We start from the raw sequence: 22,428 nt of genomic DNA, 5'->3' as shown, positions 1-22,428 counted from the left end.
CACTCGAAATTCATTATCAATTTAAAAATTAGTCCACTTTTCATTGTGTTGTCGCATTATTGCTATTTTGCTTTTGGCAATCATTTTCAATAACGTTCAATTATTTGGTCAAGCCGAATACCACCAACATAAAACGCAAACTCAAAACCTGGACGATCAGAACCAGGGTAGTTTTAGAAGTTTTTGGAGAAGAGTTTGAATTTTTAGACACAAAAATCGTGCTGAAGGGATGACTCTAATAAAATCTAAATAGCCTAAGAGTTCAGAAAAGTTAACCAGTAAACGAAAATCAATCTCCTGCCCTATGCATCAAATGCATCTTCTTCTAAAAAGACGCTTATTTTCATGACTCATGGTACAACCACCAGACTTTGAAGTAATCGATGAGCTTTACTTTTATCTATCTAGTAGAAAAAATCTAGCTCAACAATGATCAGAAGCGTAATTTAGAAAAGCTTTACTAATTATTAAGCCCCGTTAATATTTATAAAAACTCCATAGAATAAAATGTATTCCTTACTTTCAAAACCAAAAATATCTTTATAAAACCATCCCACATAGAAATGCCGAGGAAATGTCCAACCTAAACATTTCCTAGACCAAACCGGGAATACAACTCAGCCACCTGCAGCATGGTCTTGGCATGCTTATCTCGGTAGGATAAAATAGTTTTATATTATCTTGGAAATGTTATAAAAAATCATTAGGTTTTCAGAAATCGTTATGCCTTCAATGTCGGAATCCTGTCGTTTTTTGAGCTCAAACAATCAATTTGAATTTTCTCAATCATCTGGAATAATTTCTACGAATTTAGCTAATTTTCATTTAAATTCAAAAAGTAAAAAATTGAAACTAAACAAACACTGTTAAAAATATTAGTGGGTTCAACCCTTGCGAAGCAGTATGTTTGCTAGCCAAATGTTGAACTTAATAATTTTGGCTCCGTCATGCTTTTCCATATTTGAGCCTTTTAAATTAGGTTCAAAATAAAATAACATGAAGAATATTCATTCCTTGCATTTAATTCATGAAAAATAGTTTAAAAAATAAATGACGAGTCAACTCGTGAGGGACTCGTGACTGGCAGATGGTATTAGATTAGAATGCAGGTTCCATTTGGAAAGGAAAAAAAAAGTTGTTCGGGACCCCCCGGTAGATTTTTTTAAAATACCCAGGAAATGAAAGATAAGAAGCTATATTTTCACGTAGTTGAAATTTTAGCCATGCTCATTTTTTTGTGATAATATTGTTCTACTGAACACGCCGTGGAAGAGACTATCGAGATAAGAAGAGATCGAGGAATGGAGGGAAAATTGAAATGGGTACTAGATAAAAAAAAGCTCGTTGATATGAAAAAGGACAACAAAACTAATGTCATTTCTTGTTGTTGATATGTTTGTTTTGTTCAAAGATGGTCTAGTAGCCTATAGAAATTTGAATACATCGACAGAGAGTGAATCTTGAACAAAACATGATCAGAACACAGAACATAAAGATACCAAGATCGGGAGGTCATCAAGTAGTAGAAAGCAAAAATGTATGTAGTTCATAAGGACCGAGAAAACTACGACATAGGGAGATATATCGAGATATAGAACATCAAGATATAGAACATCGAGATGTAGAGAGTCGACTGTAATTGGTGCGCGATCGGTACAGAACATACTCGCGAAATACTGAATCGCAGGAAATTCAATTTAACACGCAAAATAATAACATAAATATCAATAATGAGCAACAATCCGATCGCTTCGCAACAATAACTGTCTTACATATTAAGAAAAAATTCTATGAAGTCTTCGGGTTGGCTATATTTAAATAGGGTAGAATACGGCATTGGCAGGGTGCGACCGTTGTTGGCACCCTCAACAATATTTGCGTTTTCCAGCAAACATACACTATTTATGAACATAATTTTGATTCAATCACACAATTTCAAGTCTAAGCTTTCATTTGAATAAATTGTTTGTGTAATAGTAGCAAGATTTGATGAGTTAATCACCGAAACAAATTTGCACCTACGAAATCCTTGCCGTTTTGCATTGCCAAAGAAAGCAGCGCACGAAAAGCAAACTGTTACTTACTTTTTTGGATCGCCTGTTTCTCCTCTTAATTGCGTATGACACGACAAATTAAGTACGTATACTACTTTTTACACTTTATCACCACTTGATTATCACCACAAAGAGCAAATTTATGCAATATTTGCTCTATGTTTCACTAAATAAAATCGGACTGTTTGTTTTCTTTGACAGCAGCAAACTTCGGAGTAGAGCGAGAGAATGTGTTTGTGAGCATATCAAACACACGCTAAAAAATACCACGCACAATTCTATATCATTTGATTTTAGCAAAACTGCGAACAAAATATCCGGCGTTGCATTTATTTTGAATAAGTGTTAAAATACGAATGCTTCTATTCAAATTTTTACGCAGACCATGAATTATATCAATAGGATAGCAACACCGTATATATTTAAACCCTTATGTGGCTGACAGGACCGTTTTCCTTTGCATCTTCAATACTTTCCAAGCTCATAAAAAAAATCATAACCATTCCCGTTCCTACATAGCGCATTTCAACCATAAATAAATGCCTACTTTTAGGGTATTATCTATTATTCAACTGTAGTGTAAGAATGGGGTGGCTCCAGCGGCTAGATAGGATAGTGCTGCCCATTATTCAACATAATATTATGAAGACTCGCGAATATATTGTTAATATACTATACTACCAGAATCGACGTGCTTCGTTTCACCTAAAATTGATTAATTATATTTTTTTTACATTATTTAAAAGACGGTTAACCCTTTATAAGGCAGACGAATCTAAACAATAAATTAACAAAAACAACAATAGGACACAATGTTGACATGGTATTAAACTCAAATGTATGTTTGTTATACATTAAACAGTTCAGAAACATTGAAAAATTGGTGGCAATATAGTTGCCACTGCCCGCGAAGCAGGACAACATTGCGGTAACAATATAGTTGCCATTGCCCGGCAAGCGGGAAAACAGGCAACAACAAAAATATAAAAGATGTTTAAAATTTGGTTTTACGTAGAACCAGTCAAATCAAGGTACGTTACATTTTTTGGTGAAGAGTCCTAGTCAGAAAACGCATTATAAGTGAAAAAATTTTTTTTCGCGTTTTTTCTCCCAATTTCGTCAAAAATCCAAAAACCAAATATACAGAAAGGCAAAGCTTTTTTCACGCTAATCACGTAGTAATCTAACACAGGAGATTCAAATTAATTGATACCAACGGGAAAAAATATATCTTTGTCGTTTTTTTAACGAATTATAACTGAAAATCCTTCTTCCACTCGAAACTTACGATCTGTTCGTAAAAAAACTGTTCTCAAATTGACATTTCAATTTTTTATGGTTCAAATTCATCTGAAGTGTTACTAGGAAGCAAATAAAGTCACTACATGTGATATAATAAGTAGAGCTCTTGTTAATAAATAGAAAAACATATTATTTGTTGGTGGCAATATAGCTGCCACTGCCTTAAAGGGTTAAGTATTCGAAATTAGTAAATTTTCGATTAAAGCAGAAATTTGTACTTTATTTATATGGGAGTCCCCCTTCCAGCAGAGGAAGGGTCTAATACCATCATAAGAATCTTCATCGTTCCCAAAAACCTCTACATACAAATGTTCAAGCCGTTTCCTAGTCTATAAGGGCAGACAGACAAAAATTTATTCTTATGTATATAGATTTGGTTTTACGTAGTTTACGTCGAGCGGTCGTGTCATGTACACAACCACTATGTTTTTTTTTATGAAAAAAACATATCATGAAAAACCGCAAAGAGCAAGTTGTATATTTGAAACTGGTTGATAGACTTTTACTTACGCGTGTAGACTCTAAGGCATTACAAAAGACAAAAGATGTAAATCTTGGCAGCGGACAAAAAGCATATAAATTTCCTTCTCCAAAATGGCCAACTTTATTCAAATAGTTTTAAAAGGTAAAAGTTATGAAAATGTCAATATCTGGGTACACGGGTACCCTATCTGCCATTCACGTCTGTTTTTGTTGGCCGCATAAGGGTTAAAATTGTTTTACAATGTGTTTAAATGCTTTTGCCTATCTATCTACAAGACATGAAATTGATGCCAAGGCTAAAAATTAATGTTTTGTTTTAATCCAGTTTTGATAAACAATAAAGTTTGTTCCAAAATTGAGTGACGCGAGATGAGCGTGCGGCCGATTAATATGAATGAATTTTACTACTGGAGGATATAAACAACTAGCATTTGGCACCAATACATTACCAGTTTTCTACTTCCATGTCTAGTTGCTAAAGGGAGCAAATTCATTGCTGATAATAGAAATTGCTATGCCAATAGAAGAAATGTTGACCTGTTACTTTATATTTAATTTACTGAGTTTGTGGTAAAAACTGTTATATTTAGTGATCACCAATCATCAAAGAAAGAGCATACAAATGTATACCAGTACAGTTTAACCTGTGTTTTAGTGTAATTATTCATTATTTTTATCATTCAATTTGGCGAATGTCTTAGACTGCCAAGAATAGGTATTTTCCCCTAGTTAATGATGGGCATCCTCACGAAAAGATCTTACAGTCTTAGATCTTAGTAATTTCCATACAAGCAGGGTTTCGACTTTTCGTTTCAATGAGACCAAAGCAAGCGTTTTTCTGGCCAAAGGAAAATCTTGTTTCGTTGTTTATATTGAGGATCATCTTTCACCCATCAATCTTTTCTCTAGAATTAGCATTGGTAGATGAACGAAAATCTTGCCTATTAGATGAAAATCCTTTCTCGTTTCATAACTTTTACCTCTCACTCACTTTTCGCGAGAATTATCGCAGAACAATTACAAAATTGTATAGCCGCGCCGGGATTCGAACCCAGAATAGTAACAATAATAGCTGTGGATATGCGCTTACTTTAGCCACACCACCACGCTATCTGTATGAAAGCGTTAAGTTATTTGTTCCATATAAACTACTACCATTTGCATTGATGATGCCACGAAAAGACTCGAATATGAAAGAAAAAGAGCAAACCAACGTTTAGCGGCAATCGAAGTGAGCGAAAAATTGTTATCACTCTCCAGGCTGTTTTTCTTTCCCGAAAAGCGATTTCTCCCCGAAAACTTTCGTGAGGGAAAATCATGTGCTCCTGAGATTGAGTGAGCATTACGATCCCTGCATACAAGTATCAAGCTGCTCGTTCTCCGTCAAATTGCAACCAATTCAGTTAAAAATTTAGGAGGTTCATTAAAATAGCAAATGTTATCGTTCAAACATAAGCGAGCAAAAAAAAATTCAAAATTTTAATCACTCTAAGCTCATGCTCAAACCAGTGAACATAGGCAATCAAATGAATTATCTTATAATGTGTTTTACGTAGTTTACGTCGGGCGGTCGTATCTTGTATATAACCAAAGTTACGGAACAAGTTTGCCCAGGGCCGGATTTAGCCGAAATGGCACGACAGTAGAATATAAGGGCGACTACCTTGGCTTCACCTTCGACAGCAAGTTCATTTTCAGGCAGCAGGTTGACAAAACGGTGACAAAGTGTAACGTTTTGCTGAAACTACTTTACCCCTTGATCAAATCGGTCGTCATTGTCCTGAAAAACAAAGCTAGCTGTTTACAAGCAAATCATCCTCCCCGTGATCGAATATGGCATGCCGGTCTGGGTGAGCTGCGCTAAAACTCATCATCTGAAACTTCAACGAGTTCAAAACAAGTTTCTGAGGATGATCCTCAACACTCCTGAGGTCCATTGTCTGGCCGGTTTTAAAACACTACACTAGCGCTTTGATGAGTGTAACGAAAGGTTTATATTTCATTGCGATTTTTCGGACCAACCAGCGATTCGTGCACTGATTCCCAACTAGATAAATTATAATTGTAAATAGTAGTTAGGTTATCAAATTGTAGATGTAAATGCAAAACAAAAAAACAATGAAAGGATATGATGTTAATGGGAGTCTCTGAAATGAAAACTTTAAAATACCTATCAGCTAAAGGTGTATTTATTGAAGATAAAGTGCTTACAGTCAAACATTAAAAACTTTTTTTATCGTAATTTTTTTAGGATAAGTTTATCACGTAAACACTTTTTTTTTGGATCAGGTTTAATTTGTTCTGATTTTTTTTTCACTATATATTTTTTGTTTTATTGACAAATATTCTACACGGGTTAGACAAAAAGATTGAGATAGGCAAAGCTTTGTCGAAATTCATGCTATATTCCGATTAGTACCATTTATCAAAATCGGATTAGTCTACGCAAAGTTATATAGAATTTCGTCAAAATTTGGTTGAGATACCTTTTTGACTAGTCCCTGTATATTGTCGAATATTGTATATATCGACACAAGTCAAGTCAAGTACGAGATACTGGACACGATCTTACTGTTGAGGTCGAAATACGTATCTGTCAAAGCAACAATAAAGTCGTTATTCAAAATGTATTTGATAATTGTAATAATCAATACGACTTTAAAATAAATTTATATTTGTGGAGCTACATCTGAATGACCCAACTTCCCAACATGGAAAATACAGTTCTGTGAAGAATATTACCCACCAAGGCACTGCCCTGCCAGCAATGACGTTCGTAGCTTTTTGCGATTATATCTCGACTTGTGGCCGGGAAAAATTAACACCGCACTGTCACGATTTTCCTCATTCACACATATGTACCAACACAGAAAAAAAAATCCCCGAACAGTCGCTCTGGCGGTCATTAGCGAGTTGCCCACCAGCTTGAAGCCCTTGTTTCTGAGTTGGGCTTGGTGGTGGATTCAGCGGATTTATGTCACACCGGTGTTCTGGCATTGCCTTTTTTTTGCCAGACAGAAGTATACAACTTCAATGAAATAACACTTAATTCACGAGGGAAATTGAGCAAAAACTGTGATGGAAGTATAAAAGAAAGGTTTTAATTGTCTGCTCATGACATGCGATTAAGGTAATAATTGTTGGCTATTTTCCCTACACGGGACAATTGTGTGACCCTTTTTATTGCTATAGTTTTATCAGAATACAGAATATGCAACTGTATAGCAAAATGACAAAAGTTTTACATTTGAGTATACTGGGTAAATTTATTGGCAACTTTAAAAATAATACTTTTTAGCAGGAAATATGTAAGTCTCTGCAAAACTAGTCCATAAATTGTGTATGATCTGATGAAGTATACTTACACAACCATTCCGTAGGCTCCCTCGCCGATGTACGCCAGCTGGTTGTAGCGGGGTCCCACCTCGAACAGCTGACCCCGGATGACCTCGGCGTTGGGGTTGGTATTGTTGATGCCGTTGTTGGAGGTGCCCCCACCGCCGGCGGCTTGACCGGCTTGGGCGGCGTTGTTGTTTTGCTGACCGGCGGCTTCCGCCATTTGACACCAACTAATTTCTACGGCGAACGCGAAACGCACGAGAAAGACGAAGAAACACGCTAACTACTGGTAAACCGGCCGGCTCAGTTGCGGTGTGGTTTGTTTTGACTCTGCTTACTTTTCGCTTTTTTTCTTCTGCAACCCGCCTTGATTACGTATTTCGTATGGAGTTGCACTTTTCAAAGGGCAACCGGCACTTTTTCTTCGTACTCACACACGCAATACCGGTGGGTGGGGAACTTAGCGCCAACCAAAATGATTTTTTTTTTAACTTTTCGGGATTTTACTATCACCTTTCTTCAATGCATCCGCCACTTTTATGTTGAATCTAAAATACATTCAACCACGATGTTACACGGTACTGTTTGTGGAAGAGAAGAAAGAATATTGATGATAAGAAAATTATTTTGAGCTTTTTAGTGGAATTTCTTCACTTGTCATAAGACGAGTTAATACAATCCCACTGGCCTTACTGTTGAGGTCGAAATACGTATCTGTCAAGATACAATTAAGTGGTGGAATTCAATGGGATTGTATTAACTCGTCTTATGACAAGTGAATATTGATGAGTTGACAATCATAAAAAAAATCGATACTATGTATCAACAGGAACTTTTTAGAAATTTGGAAGTTTATTATTACATGGTAAAAAATTAAAAATAAAACAATTCCAGCACTGTAAGCATATTCACAATGTTGATGAAATTTGAATAGGAGAAGTAGGGGCAATATGAACATACGGGGCAATATGACTTCTTCTTCTTCAATGGAACTTGGAGTGCATTTTATCAGTTATTAATTGAAATCTTTTCTATGCCCGCAATTGCATGAGTATGCACACTTAATTTTTTTAACCGGGATCTCAGCAAAATGGTCAACTTTTACCGAGATTCGCACAGCCGTGCCCCAGCAAACATGTTTTTTGCCGAGATTTCTGTCAAAATTGCTGGAAATCAGCAAATAATTTGCCGAAAATCAGCTAACAAACATCATTTTTGCCGGAATATCAGTTATTTATTTTGCTGGCGCACGGCTGTGCGGATTTTTGCCGAGCTGCAGAAATAAAAACTAAGTGTGTGTATCTTGTGTGGCAAGTACAATGGATACACTATGCACAAGGTGTCGAGAAAGTTTCCAACCCGAAAACATCCTAGACCGGACCGAGAATCGAGCTCGCCATCTCCGGATTGGCAATCCTACGCCTTTGCTCGCAAGGTTACTGGAGACCCCAATATGGGGGCAATATGAGCCACCCTCAATTTGAGCTTATTAACAAGTTTTATCATCTCAAAGTTATATGATCTTTAAGAGAATGCTCCACATAAGCCTCAACGTGAAAACCGCATTAAAATTCAATTCAAACATGAAAATACACTTGAAAATGTAAATTTTCGCTGCATAGGCAAAATTATTATAAGTTTTTAAGTTTATAAATATAAATAACTGATTAAAATACAGGTCAAAAATGTACCACAATCAATAGATGTATTATAATTGAATATGTTTGTACTGATACAAATCTGAATTTATCATAAAACATTTTTTAACCAAAACCACTCTCTATGGGGCAATATGGGTATACATATTAGGTACTAATATACGAACAAGTTCAAATTTCAGTTGCCGAATACAAGAACATTATTATCTATGTTAGATTCATTACGGATAAATTACAATATCGTATCACTGCGATTGGTACAGAAAAAATGACCATAGACCAATTGAAATGTGTCTGCGCAAACGGCGAAGAGTGGCAAATCGATTCGGTCCGCTGTTGCGCGGCTTATTAATCTCATTTTGTATGCAATATCATATTCATCCACATTACGACACTTTTCTCTCCCAAAAGAACGTTTTGAATGGGTGGCCCTTATTGAACCATAAAGTCGGGAACCCACAATAAAAACAACACATTTTCAAAAGTGCATTCCAACCATTTCTAAACGCATTCTTCATCATTCATCGACGTAATATGAAAGGTAACACTCCCTAGTATAAGTCAACTACATTTGAATGACGATTTTTGGAGCTTTTCAGCGCTTTTCGGAACAATTTCCTTAGGTGGCCCATATTGCCCCGATCACCCCTACACAACGTAACTTCTACATAAAGCAGGCCTGCCCAACATTTTCAAGCCACAGGCCAATTTTCAAAATGACCACTTGCTGGCGGGCCAGAGATATTCGGTACACATTTTTTGTACATTTTCAAAATAAACAAAGTAAAATACTTTTTTCCAGCATGGCATTTAGTTTTCCAGAATTGTTTTGAATAAAAACTATGCACGAACAATCTGCATGTTTTAACAATCTTTTTTGTGTGCTTATTTTCTTTTTCTTTTTACATAACAGGACATGGAATTGTTGACTTCCTTTCATTACTCGACGCATATTGATTTCGCAATCGGTGATCGAATTTCGCAAGCAGATAATGAAGATCAACAATCAATTTTTTTCTGCTTTCATTATTTATGAGAGTTGATCACAAGAAAGTACATATCCTGAGAAGGAAAAATATTTTACGGAAGATGTGTCTTTCTGAAATTTTAATTTGAGCACGCATTGGAGGTCAATTATCTCAATTTGAAACATTCCAAATATATTATTAACATCAATAAACGATGTTGAGGAACTGTGTTCTCAAAATTAGCGAATAGGCTTGATTATTTCTGTTGAAAGGCTTGGACTATTTTCTAGAGGATTGAAGCTATCAGTTTTCGACGATCAATTGTGGTAAATTGTTTCAATTTTGTTTAAATAGCTTGCTTGTTGGATAAATAAAAGGTAGACGCGATGATCCCTGATTTGCAACTGTATGTTCAAGTCATTGAGATGTTTGGTGACATCTACTATAAAGGCCAAGCCACTCACTTATTCAGGATCATGCAGCTTGCGCATTGGTATTCTGCTTCCATTTTCGTCAACATAATTTGGAGGATTTTTTTTTTGGCTTTCTCAGTCTTATATATTCAAAACGATGAGTTTTGTTTTGCCCGACGATTCGAATTCTAAGTTGGTGCTACGCCGACAATATTTTCATCGATTGTAAGCAGGTAAAATCAGAAGCAGGGTGCTTTTTCACGGAACGTAATCTTCAAGTCTTTTGTGAAAACTCTTATTCTTCGCCGTGCTTTACCACAAAATAATACTACTGAGGTGAGCCAGCCCAGGGCTGAAAACCTCTCTAATAAAGACACAAAAAAAGTTAATACTACTGAAGGAGGCTTTTTTTTAAGAGCACACCATATCAACAACAGCCGATATGCATTCCCTAATAAGTTTTTCGTCCTGGAAAGGTTTCATTTGTATTGCCAAAATCGAAAAAAAAAAAAAGCAAAACTGGCCCGTGCTGCATCATTCGACTTCGTGCTTGCCCAGATTTATTTTTTTTTAATAAAAAAAAAAGAAGGAGCTTCCTGAGCCCGACAGATAAGCTTTCGAGCCGGTTCTTCTTCTTCTTCTTCTTCTTATTGGCATTACATCCCCACACTGGGACAGAGCCGCCCCGCAGCTTAGTGTTCATTAAGCACTTCCACAGTTATTAACTGCGAGGTTTCTAAGCCAGGTTACCATTTTTGCATTCGTATAATATCATGAGGCTAACACGATAATACTTGAACCGTTTGTTTGAGAAACTGCATATGTAACATTTTTGGCCAAAATGAGATTTTTATATATTCTGAATCCTCGTCCAAAAATATGTATTCTGGCAAAAAATACGAAAAACAATTTTTTGTTCAGGAATGTATGATTTTTTTTTCGTTTGTTTGAGAAACTACATATGTCCACGTACTTTGAAGAGCAATAGTGGAGTACTGGATACATTTTTTGCACAGAAAGTGCACCAGGGTGTTGAGTTTTGCCAAAAACTATTGATCTGTATCGAAGAAATCGAAAGATTCGGCAAATTGGTTCAAAAACAGTTTTTTGTTGTTTTCTCGAAATAGTGTAAAATGGACTTATGCAGTTTCTCAAACAAATGATTCACTTGTATGCCCAGGGAAGTCGAAACAATTTCCAATCCGAAAATTGCCTAGACCGGCACCGGGAATCGAACCCAGCCACCCTCAGCATGGTCTTGCTTTGTAGCCGCGCGTCTTACCGCATGGCTAAGGAGGGCCCCTAGCCCCTCGAGCCGGTTATGAAGTATTTTTTTCTTACACGCCACGGGCCACGAGCCAAAGGCCGCATCCGGCCCACGGGTCGTACGTTTGGCAGCCCTGACATAAAGCAACGAAACAATAAAAACCAACTTAATTCACCGAGTAGTGATACTACCTTTCTCGCATTTAGCCAAAACACCAACCTTATATGGCGCTAATACAGTTTTATGTACCATTTTCTTAATAACTTTCAAACGCAACGGTCAATCTTTATCAAATTCAATAGTGATCAACTAGGCTTTACCACCTTTCGAATGCAACTTGTTAAAATCGGTTAAGGGTTACTATATGAAAAGTTGTCTAGTGCTTTTCTTAGCTTTTGTGCACACACATACACACACACACATACACACAGACAGACATTTGATTAATCCGTCGAGCTGAGTCGATTGGTATATAATACTATGGTCTCCGATACTTATATAAAAAGTTCGTTTTCGGAGTGAAATGATAGCCTTTCGGTACAACTTTGTTGTACGAGAAAGGCAAAAAGTTGGCTTATAACGAGGCTGACCTGTATCCCGAGTAGACGAAAATACCTCAATAATATCAAATGTTGATAAGATAGCAAAATGAGTCATTATTTTGATCTTATCCATAGCATATATTGATACTTAAATGATATTACGGAGAAAAAACAAAATTTGGAAAGCGCGGAAATAACGCGCAGAAGGCAATCTCCGCATAGAACAAATCATAGATAGTGTGCGTTGAATCAATTGTCTTAAAGTTCCAACAATTTGAATGCTGTGTACATAAACATGTAATAAATAATTATTGCAACACCAATGACTAAATAATTAGTCTTTGTCAGTGGTATACCAATGTATAAACAGATTTAAGAGAGAATTGATCCCTTGGCCCGTTGTATTATGAAAACCACTATAGTAAATTTAAGTTTACCCCAAAAGTATTCCTGATTATATTGCTGTTGACTGCATAAAAATCTAATATACATTGGTTCAGTGCTTCAGTGGGGGCCCTCCTTAGCCGTGCGGTAAGACGCGCGGCTACAAAGCAAGACCATGCTGAGGGTGGCTGGGTTCGATTCCCGGTGCCGGTCTAGGCAGTTTTCGGCTTGGAAATTGTCTCGACTTCCCTGGGCATAAAAGTATCATCGTGTTAGCCTCATGATATACGAATGCAAAAATGGTAACTTGGCTTAGAAACCTCGCAGTTAATAACTGTGGAAGTGCTTAATGAACACTAAGCTGCGAGGCGGCTCTGTCCCAGTGTGGGGATGCAATGCCAATAAGAAGAAGAAGAAGTGCTTCAGTGCTATATTTTCATGTCCTAAAACTCTTATATAATGATTGATTATGGACGGCCTAATGAACCTGGATAAACTGCCTTACCACGAGGCCACCGTATCAAGTCTGTAAAGAGAATACTACCCAGCACCAGGATTCATCAGGCTAATGCGCTATGAGCGAAGCACAGTCGGTGAGGTGGGGTCTGCATGCAGATGCTGCTTTTCATATAAGCCCGCTGTCAAACCGCCCAGCTAAGACAGTGGCCAGGCGTGGCGCATAGTCCTCGCTCCCCCCTAAAACTCCCAATCTTTAACTTATGAATTTCATTGAATAAGTCTCTTCTGTTCGGTCATTCGTGCAATAAATTATTTTTGTTTCGGAATTGTGCGTTTCCCCACTGGCAAATTTCCAGTAGGAATGTAGCGCCATCGAATAAGAAGAGCTTTAAATATCCTCACTAATCCTGTTCCTCTTCAGAAATGCCAAAATTATAAATATAAACAAAACACAGTGAATTTAGCATAGCTGTCTTCGATCACTAACCAGGAAAATATTCATTGGAGGCGCTTTGAATTTTCCAGGATTCCAATTTTTTCTTGCAATGCGTAATATTTCGGTGTAAATTTTTGATATCGTTGCCTGTTCCTTTATCTCTTACATATATCAGTCAAGTCCATATCATGTTTTGTTATTCTGTTCATGGCTGCTGCCCGGAATGCTATGAACAAAACAATAAAGAAGATCGATGTGACTTCTCAGCCTACCAGACTGTATTCTTTGTTGGAATATTTTAAAGCAATATTTTGCGACGATCGCATTGTTATGTTAAGCTTTGTTGCATACTGGAGAAAGGCAATAAATTCCACTTCAAGAATGTCCCTGATAATCTTTGACATATATAAAAATACTGACCGATTTGAACACGGAAATATATCAGGATGCAATTAGTCCTAATCCTAATCCTAAACCAACATTTGCAAAAGGCGTAACAGCCATTTATTCCTTCTGATTTTTCGTTCACTTACACTCCCGGCCAAAAGTTTGGGCTCACCCTCAAAAAGTATAGGCAAAAGTTTTTGGCCGTGTTTTCGCCGACTTACATCCGATTTCGGGTATTGTTAGCTCAATACAAAGAATATGAGTAGATCTTGCATCGTAGGTATTTTAAACTAACAATTTTTAATTTTTATGTGCTAAAATATTACATTAAGATACACATTTTTCTTATATTTATGTTGTAAAAATATGTTGATTTTTCTCAAAATTGAGCCCACAAAATTTCGAAATAAAAAGTGGAACGGAACCCAATTTTAATCATCTTTGAGATGCATTGATGAAATTTCGGCGAAAAAATTTTGTTTTATTTTTAAAAAAACAAAATGTTCACTCAAGTGCATGGTATGCATCGGCCAAAAGTTTGGGCCTACGATGCAAAATCTACTCATGTTCTTTGTATTGAGCTAACAATCCCCGAAATTGGTTGTAACACGGCGAAAATACGACCAAAAACTTTTGCCTATATTTTTCGAGGGTGAACCCAAACTTTTGACCGGGAGTAAATATAGGTTTATCAGAAGGAATAAATTTTGGCTGTTACACCCTTTCCAAATTTTGGTCTAGGTATTACCAAATTAGGCAATTTACCGCATTTTCAAAACCGTCTAATTGCGCATCTACTGGCTAATCCTTCTTTTAAAATGGTTGAATTGGACACCTGGGCAAATTTATCAACTGACCCAATTAATTAAACGATCGATTTGGTTAATGAAACAGTTCGAAATCTAAGATCAAAATTGATAAACAATCCGAGAAAGGCTATAATAAGGGAAGCGCCAACAGTTATAAAACAAAATAAAGTAAAACTAGAATTGTGCGGCACAATTTTTGCCATAACTTACAATCATGCAGGAAACAAACGGAATATTACTAATTAGTACCACATAAAACTCAAAGAATCATTTTCAGTTTTGAAACAGGGTGGTCGAAACGCGCATAAATAAAAATTATGCGTTGACACAGAGCAGCTACGAAGTTTTACCTTGCCACATTACGACTGGCATTACGCCAGAATCGCCAAGTTTTCCGGAATTATTGACAATAAATTTCGTAGTACTGACATACATAAACTATATTTATTTTTTATACAAAAATAAAAAGACGAAAAGTATCAAGACGTGCGGTAAAACGCACGGCTACAAAGCAAGACCATGCTGAGGGTGGCTGGGTTCGATTCCCGGTGCCGATCTAGGCAATTTTCGGATTGGAAATTGTCTCAACTTCCCTGGGCATAAAAGTATCATCGTGTTAGCTTCATGATATACGAAGCAAAAATGGTAACCTGGCTTAGAAACCTCGCAGTTAATAACTGTGGAAGTGCTTAATGAACACTAAGCTGCGAGGCGGCTCTGTCCCAGTGTGGGGATGTAATGCCAATAAGAAGAAGAAGAAGAAACATGTGACATAACTATTACCCCAATGATAACTAATTGTACTGGGGGAAGTGGAAAAGGAAAAGTTGAAGAAAAAAATTTAAAAAATAATAATTAAATAATAATAATAATAAAATTAAAAAAATAATTGTAAAACCAGTTTGAGTGATCTAAATGCAATTAATCATTATGGGTCGCTTGAAATTTATGGAAAAAGATTTGAAAATTAGGAGTTGTTTTTCCACTTACCCCAGTGGAATGGGGTAAGTGGAAAATCCAAATTATCTTGACCTTCAATTGTGATTAGTAGTGACATATAATTAAAATCAAAAGGGTAAGTGCTCTGAGTATATTTTCTTGAATAATTTTGTTGGATTAACAGAATAAGTACCCAAGAAATTCTTGTAATAGCTAGGGGGCTGATTTTGCCTTCTCGAACGCTAAGTGTATGTAAAGTATATATGTTCGCCCCAAATATGAACTTTCTAGATCCAGAATGAGACGTAGAGTGTTATAAACAACGATTCAGTTTATCGAATTGAGATGATGTCTGTGTGTGCGTGTTTGTATGTATGTGTGTGTGCGCAAAACACGTACAAAATTATTACCCATTTCCATGCACTTATCCCTAAACGATTTGATCGGAACAAATTGTATTCAACGGTGAAACTTGTTATGAACATAAATAAATGTTTATAATGGAATCTATTCACCTATCAGTGCTATGTTTTATCATTCTTATACGTTTTTAGTATACATATCTAAACACTAGAAAGGCATCAATGCCGATAGGTGGATTAATCAGGCGTTTTCTTATTTATATTAGTCCAATCACCACTGAAAACATCATGATAACAAAGAAGAAACATATTAAGATTAACAGCTATTGAAATAAACCCTGAAGGGAAGGAAACATTTGCGTGATCAGAACATTACCCACTTCCCCCGCAGTTTTTTATACCAGGGGTAAGTGTAATATCACTTCATTTGCTATCATTGTACAAACCACTACAAATTGAATGTGATTAACTGATTAGTTTAACTGTATTATAATGGTCACCTGTGACATAAATTCACTGGAAAAAGAGGCAAATTGCGCAAATTAGAATTGATTTTATTAAAGCAAATATGGTATTAGTGTAGTATAGTATAGTATTAGTGAGAACATTGAAGTACATTTTTGCACAATGTTATGGTGTGTTAAAAACTGTAAAATATGTACAATTCCAATTTTTTGAGTCGATTTTTACACTTTTCCCTTTTTTCCATTTCCCCCAGTGTACATTATAAACGACGTAGTTTAAATTCAGTTTAGTTCTTCTACGTTAATAAATCACCTTTTGCAAATATTGATGCACCTAGTCATTCGGTATTAAAATATAAGACCATCATATCAGCAGCATTCGGAGCGTTGTTATCCAGTGAATCATCACACTATTCAGAAACCTCACTGTTAGGTCTTTTGTGTACAACTGGCACGTAGCAGTTATTATCGTACTGTGCATTAGAGAATCTACTTGTAAGATTAGGTTGCATCGTAGTAGAAGCAAAACTATGTATAATAACGTTCCTATTCCGAGAAAAATATGGCTTCAAAATGAGGGCAAATAGGGAACATATTTTGATGAATGAAAATATTCTTATAATCTGTTTAGTGAAATATCGTCACTTGTCATGAGACGAGTCAAAACTATTTCATTTGGTTTATAACTATAACAAATACGTATTGCGTCCTCAACACTAAGGTCGTCATCAGTGTCATTTCTCGAACAGTGTTGTGCTGAATCATTCTCAAACGATATTTAATGATTGCAATTTTCAGATGAGAACAGTGCGCGAATTATCACAGAATTATCATTCAAATATACTGCCCTTCTACGCATAATTGTCCCATGTTACCCTTGATGAAAAATCTCAAACTCGAGTCAATTTGTCCCACTGAAAAAATTAAGTTGTTGTCTGATGATAATAGAGGCTGAAAACCGTTTAAATAAGTAGGGATTCGTTTTATGTCCTGGAAAAGTGTTGCCTACGCTCATAACATCCCGAAAATATTTGATAAATTTGAGAATCGAATCGATTCTTAAATTGGTGGGACAATGTGACTTGAGTTTGAATTTTTTCATCAAAGGTAACATGGGACAATTATGCGTAGAACGGCAGTATAAACCTTACTAATGCGGAATGCCAGCAAAGCCTTAGCCTCTTGCTCTTACCCAGCAATTCCTATCCCTACCTCCTCGTGGCGCTGGCCGGGATACGCGTCGCATCGCACGTCGCGTTTACTCTGGTTTGCCGCTTAGGGAGGACCGGGTAACCAACCCCGGTGGGAACTATGGTCGTATGCTGACAGGGGAGGGGGTCGCTCATCTCCGGAGGTGCAAATCTTACTGAGCGTCTGTTCTCCATATTTTTTGTTGGAGCGTAGAACCACTGCGTCCATTGAGTTGAACTTTTGTGTTAGGGGCGGCTGATCATCGTCCGAGTGCCAGTGCGGGACTCTAAGTGAAACTATGCCCCAAGGTGCACCGGAAGTAAGGAGGCAAGCCAGCCTTTCACCGTCTATCCATGTATATGTTAATATACAGTGACCGGCATAATAAAAAGCCCACTAGCCGTTTTTCATACAGAATGGTCAACTTTGGAGATCTAGATCTCGATTGCGTGTGTACCAATTTTGCTGAAAATTTGACCAGAGCACAGATATAACAGCTTGAATTTTACTACACCTGAATTTCGACCATATTGATTCATAGACTAAAAAATGATTGCGGTATTACCAAAATGATTTTTTGGCAAAAATTTATTTTTTAAATATCTTGAATTCTAAAGGTTGTAAACTGATGACTTATTCATCAAAAACGCGAATTTTGGCAATACAAAAAAGTTTGCGAAATAAACTTGTACACTAAGGGCCGATTTCTTCACCTCCGCTTAGTGCTTAAACCAAGTTTAAGCGTATGGGTAAGCACCGTTTAAGAGTTAAGCGGAGGTGAAGAAATTGGCCCTAAGAGTTGTAGTTTTCAAGATATTATAAAATCAATTTTTTTGCCAAAAAAATCATTTGGGTATTACCGCGATAATTTTTTACCCTATGAATCAATATGGTCGGTGGTGGTGTGGTGGTGGTGTGGTAAATTTCAAGTTATATCTGAGCTCTGGTCAAATTTTCAGCAAAATTGGTTCACACGCAATCGAGATCTAGATCTCCAAAGTTGACCATTTTGTATGAAAAACGGCAAGTGGGCTTTTTATTATGCAGGTCACTGGAGCACATATAAGTTTGACTGTGGTGTTATGAGTAGCTCGACGATGCACATAGAGTGGACACTGGACAGTCAGTGATAGATTGGACGCAGCGATGCCAGATCCACGGGAATTTCCATAGATAAAAACTACAGATATTTAATTTTTTTTTGCAGAAATCTACGGATTTCTTTACTAACACATTTTTTTTTAGTTTCAATTGGTGTGGTTTCAAATTTAGTTCAAGTTGAGTAAACTATATGTAAGATCCTGATATATGGATTTCTATTTAGAGAGAAAGATCGTTACAAATATTTGTTGATAGTTATGTTCTATTGGTCTCCGAAAGGTCAAGGGGGATAATAACAATTATTTTTAAAATGAAAAAATCAGAAACTCCTTGGATTTGTTAAAGAATGTTCTGAAAATTCTAAAAAATGGAAATTTTATTGTTGATCCATCAATTTTTTAATTTCAGACAAAAATAATCAGAGGGGGACATGTTTTTTCGAATCTCTTTGATTTATGGGATGTGTAAATTACTGCTGCATAAAATTAGCCGCATTTAACAAAGATAAGGAAATACTAATATATATAATTCTCCAAACTCAGATATACATTTTCATGATAGAATTTGAGGCGAAAGTATAGAATTGATAGTTCCTTTGAGATACGGTAGAATTTTTTTATATAGAAGTGGATTTTAAAAAGCGAGCCGTGGGCAATTTGCGTTACGATTTGAATCGAACGAACTTCTGTCAATCTTCCATTCGAAGAGAAAGGGAAGAGTATTAGCGTTGAAGAGAGATCAATTTCCACGCTGATACTCTTCCCGCCCTCTCCTTATGAAAGCAATCTTGATTATTTTTTTCTGGTCGATCATTGATTACCACTGCCTAAAGTCCAGTAAAGAATCACATTGAAAATAATTGTTGTGTATGATACATGTATCTTGTTGCAAATAACCAGTTCAGTGAAGTCGAACATGCTATTTAAATTCTTGAATAACACTCTTGCTCTTGTGTTTTAATCCTGAAGCTAAGTTTAAACAGCCGTGTGTGCAATATTTGTGGGATTTAGGATTCACCCTCAACCAGTTTGAAGACAGTAAAGGAAGGTCCCACTGATTGAAACGAAGGAGGTAAGCCGGCTACCCAACATTTGGTCCTCCGAACCGTATAGTTTCTTAATAATCAGGCTCGAAGGACCATTATGTTGAATTACCGTACCCTCTTCAACACAGAGAGAGATAATTAGAGTGCGCTGAAGTAAACGTAAGTAATTTCAAGGCACAAGCAAGCCCAGTCGTCTGGATTTTTGACTGCACAACTCATAACACATCTCAAACATTCATTAAACATGTTTTTACACATACATCATTGCTTAAAAAATTGATACTGGCGGAGTTCAACTGGGACACAATGGTGCACGCGACCCACAAAAAAAAAGATTTTTCGCCAATTTTTATAAATCCTGGAGGAAATCCCGAAAAGATTCCTTGAAAAATCTAGGCATTTTTTTCAGGAAATTCCATTTGACATTTCAATGTAACGAAAACCCTTCAGGGATTCACCCGGAAGTTCCCGAAGAAATTCGTTTAGAAACTCCTTCGGAAATTCCTTTAGCATTTCTCTCAGAACTTTCTTTAAGAATACTTTTCGAAAATCCATTCAAGTTCTCCTTCGGAAAATCCTTCAGTAATTCATTTGTAAATTCCTTCAAAAATCCTTAGAAGAATTTCCAGAAGAATTCTTTACGGAACTTACTAAGGTTGTCCTATAAAATTTCCGAAGGAATTTGTGGGGAGTTAGTGAAATTCGAAAGCAACTCCTTTAGGAAGTTCCGAAGAAGTTTCTGAATTAATTTTCGAAGGATTTTCCAAAGGAAGTCCTGTTGGAATTTTAAAATGAATTCCTGGAATACTTTTTGATGGAATATGTAAACGATTTCTGAAGGAATTCAGTTGGTATGCCTAAAAAATGTTTTGGATGACTTACCGAAATAATTCCTGGAGGTTTTTCCCATAGAATTGTTTAAAGTATTTACAGAAAAATGTCTAGAAGACTTTCCAAAAAAATTCTGGATAAATTTATGAAATACCACCATTTCAAGATTTTTTTTCGATGAATTCCTGGAGGAACTCCTGGATTAAAAACTAAACGCTAGAACGCACCAAGCGACCTTTTGACTGACTTGTGATATTTTGATCGTAACATTTCTATCTGTCTAGCGTACTGGTTTCGTGGGATCAAACCCCACCGAAGGGGCGGTTACCCTCCAATACCTTTTCCAAACTAAATCTATCACATGTTGTGCATATGCATAATCGAGTTTCAGACATAGTAATTAATTTCCACTCCTGGTGGCTTAATACCCGGCATATAGGCAATTAACTTTGAATGTACGATTTTTAGTAAAAATAAATATGCTAAGCGAAAACTTGGGCAGAAAAATGGGTATTTTTTGTCGGCGCTTGATGCGATTTGGAAGAACCCCGGTCAAATAGAAATATTGATAATGGATGGATTGTAATCTCGATATTTTAAGGGTTTTCTTCGTTTGCAATCTTAATTTCAGTGTAAAAATAGGGTTTTGTTTTACTTCTGTACTGGATTAGTTCTGACCTTATAATTCTTATTTCTGACGCCAAATTATGAATGAGCTTATTACGTCAAAATTGTTGGTGAACCAACACTACCACTACTATGGCACCATCATCGCTACAGCTCAATAATTTGAATGTTCTGAAAAATAAGAAGTCCATAATATTAAACTGATTCTATGTTGAAATTTTCAACAGAGTTCAATAAATAAAATGTGAAAACGATAGTATCAGCGTTGGAAACAGTTACTGTCAAAAATATGTATAGCAACTGCCATTAGGGCGAGTGTGTGTATAGGGCACTATGCCTTGAATCTATTTCTTTTTGGTTTTTCATGAAAGTTAGGATATAACAAGACCAGTTACAATTAATATTGACGGTTAGTGGTCTTCTTGTTATCTAATTTATATGCATTGAGAAAAGTTAGAGATCAGTCGTGTAATGTGGAGGAGCGCCGAAATAGGGCCAGCCAAAATTTTTGAGCGAATCTATGACCGTACAATTCGTAGTTGTTGCTACTCCGTGATTGACTAGAACTTGTGAAATTGTACAGAGAACTAACTGAATGGGACTTGATGCTAGCTATCCATTCTCAAAGTACACGTTTCAATAGCTCATATATTTTCAGTCAATAACGGCGCTGGCCACGTCCTTACGGTCATATAGGAAGGGAAGGATTGTTAGTCCGACTCTCGTTGCTATTAGAGACCGAGTATACCTCTGCATCTCCACTCTCCAGCCAGTGGAGATATATCAGCTCCCACACTGATATTCTTCCCTCCGCCTTCATACGGGAGTTTGGCAGAAGGAAGGTCGTGCGATATACCCCATCACAAATATTGCTCTCCGCTTGCTTTCAAATCGACTTCTATAAAAAAAACATTCTTCATGCCTGCCGTATTCTAACGGAACTATCAATTCTATACTTTCGTCTCTAATTCCATCATGAACATGTACGTTTAAGTTTGGAAGATGATATTAGTATTTACAAATTGATAGTCGAAGTCTGGATAACTAAACAGCTTAGAGGAGTGGAAGGAATATTTTGCTTCAATAATATCCTTCTACTTATAATATTTATCAAGGTCTCATATTTACAAACTTCTTTCAAACCTACATATATTTTGTTAAAATTTAGGCATAATGCCAAGAATTCCATCAGTTGCTTTAAATTTTAGGAATGTGTTCAATAACCTAACAAATAGGTGTTATGAATATTAGATTTTTCTTTTAAACCGATACGTTGTAGGAATCTTACCAAAAAACGTTCTTAAATCAATGTTCTTAATTTGACCTGGAAAAAAAACATTTGAACTCTTCCCAGGGTGTCGAAAATG

General features: G+C 36.4%; 1 protein-coding gene across 1 annotated transcript in view; it reads right to left on the bottom strand.

Annotated features, from left to right (window-relative positions):
• LOC134213082 (mitogen-activated protein kinase 1) overlaps nucleotides 1-22,428 on the bottom strand; it is a 329,641-nt gene that overhangs the window by 305,456 nt on the left and 1,757 nt on the right. Inside the window, exon 2 of the mRNA XM_062691664.1 lies at nucleotides 7,205-7,759. Coding sequence (XP_062547648.1) covers nucleotides 7,205-7,398 — 194 coding nt within the window. The 5' untranslated portion in view covers nucleotides 7,399-7,759. The remainder of the gene's footprint in view (nucleotides 1-7,204; nucleotides 7,760-22,428) is intronic.

This window comes from Armigeres subalbatus, chromosome 2 (assembly GCF_024139115.2).
Source record: "Armigeres subalbatus isolate Guangzhou_Male chromosome 2, GZ_Asu_2, whole genome shotgun sequence".
Classification (NCBI taxonomy): Eukaryota; Metazoa; Arthropoda; class Insecta; order Diptera; family Culicidae; genus Armigeres; species Armigeres subalbatus.
The sequence above is the reverse complement of the archived record's forward strand: the minus strand, read 5'-3'. Positions and strand labels throughout refer to the sequence as shown.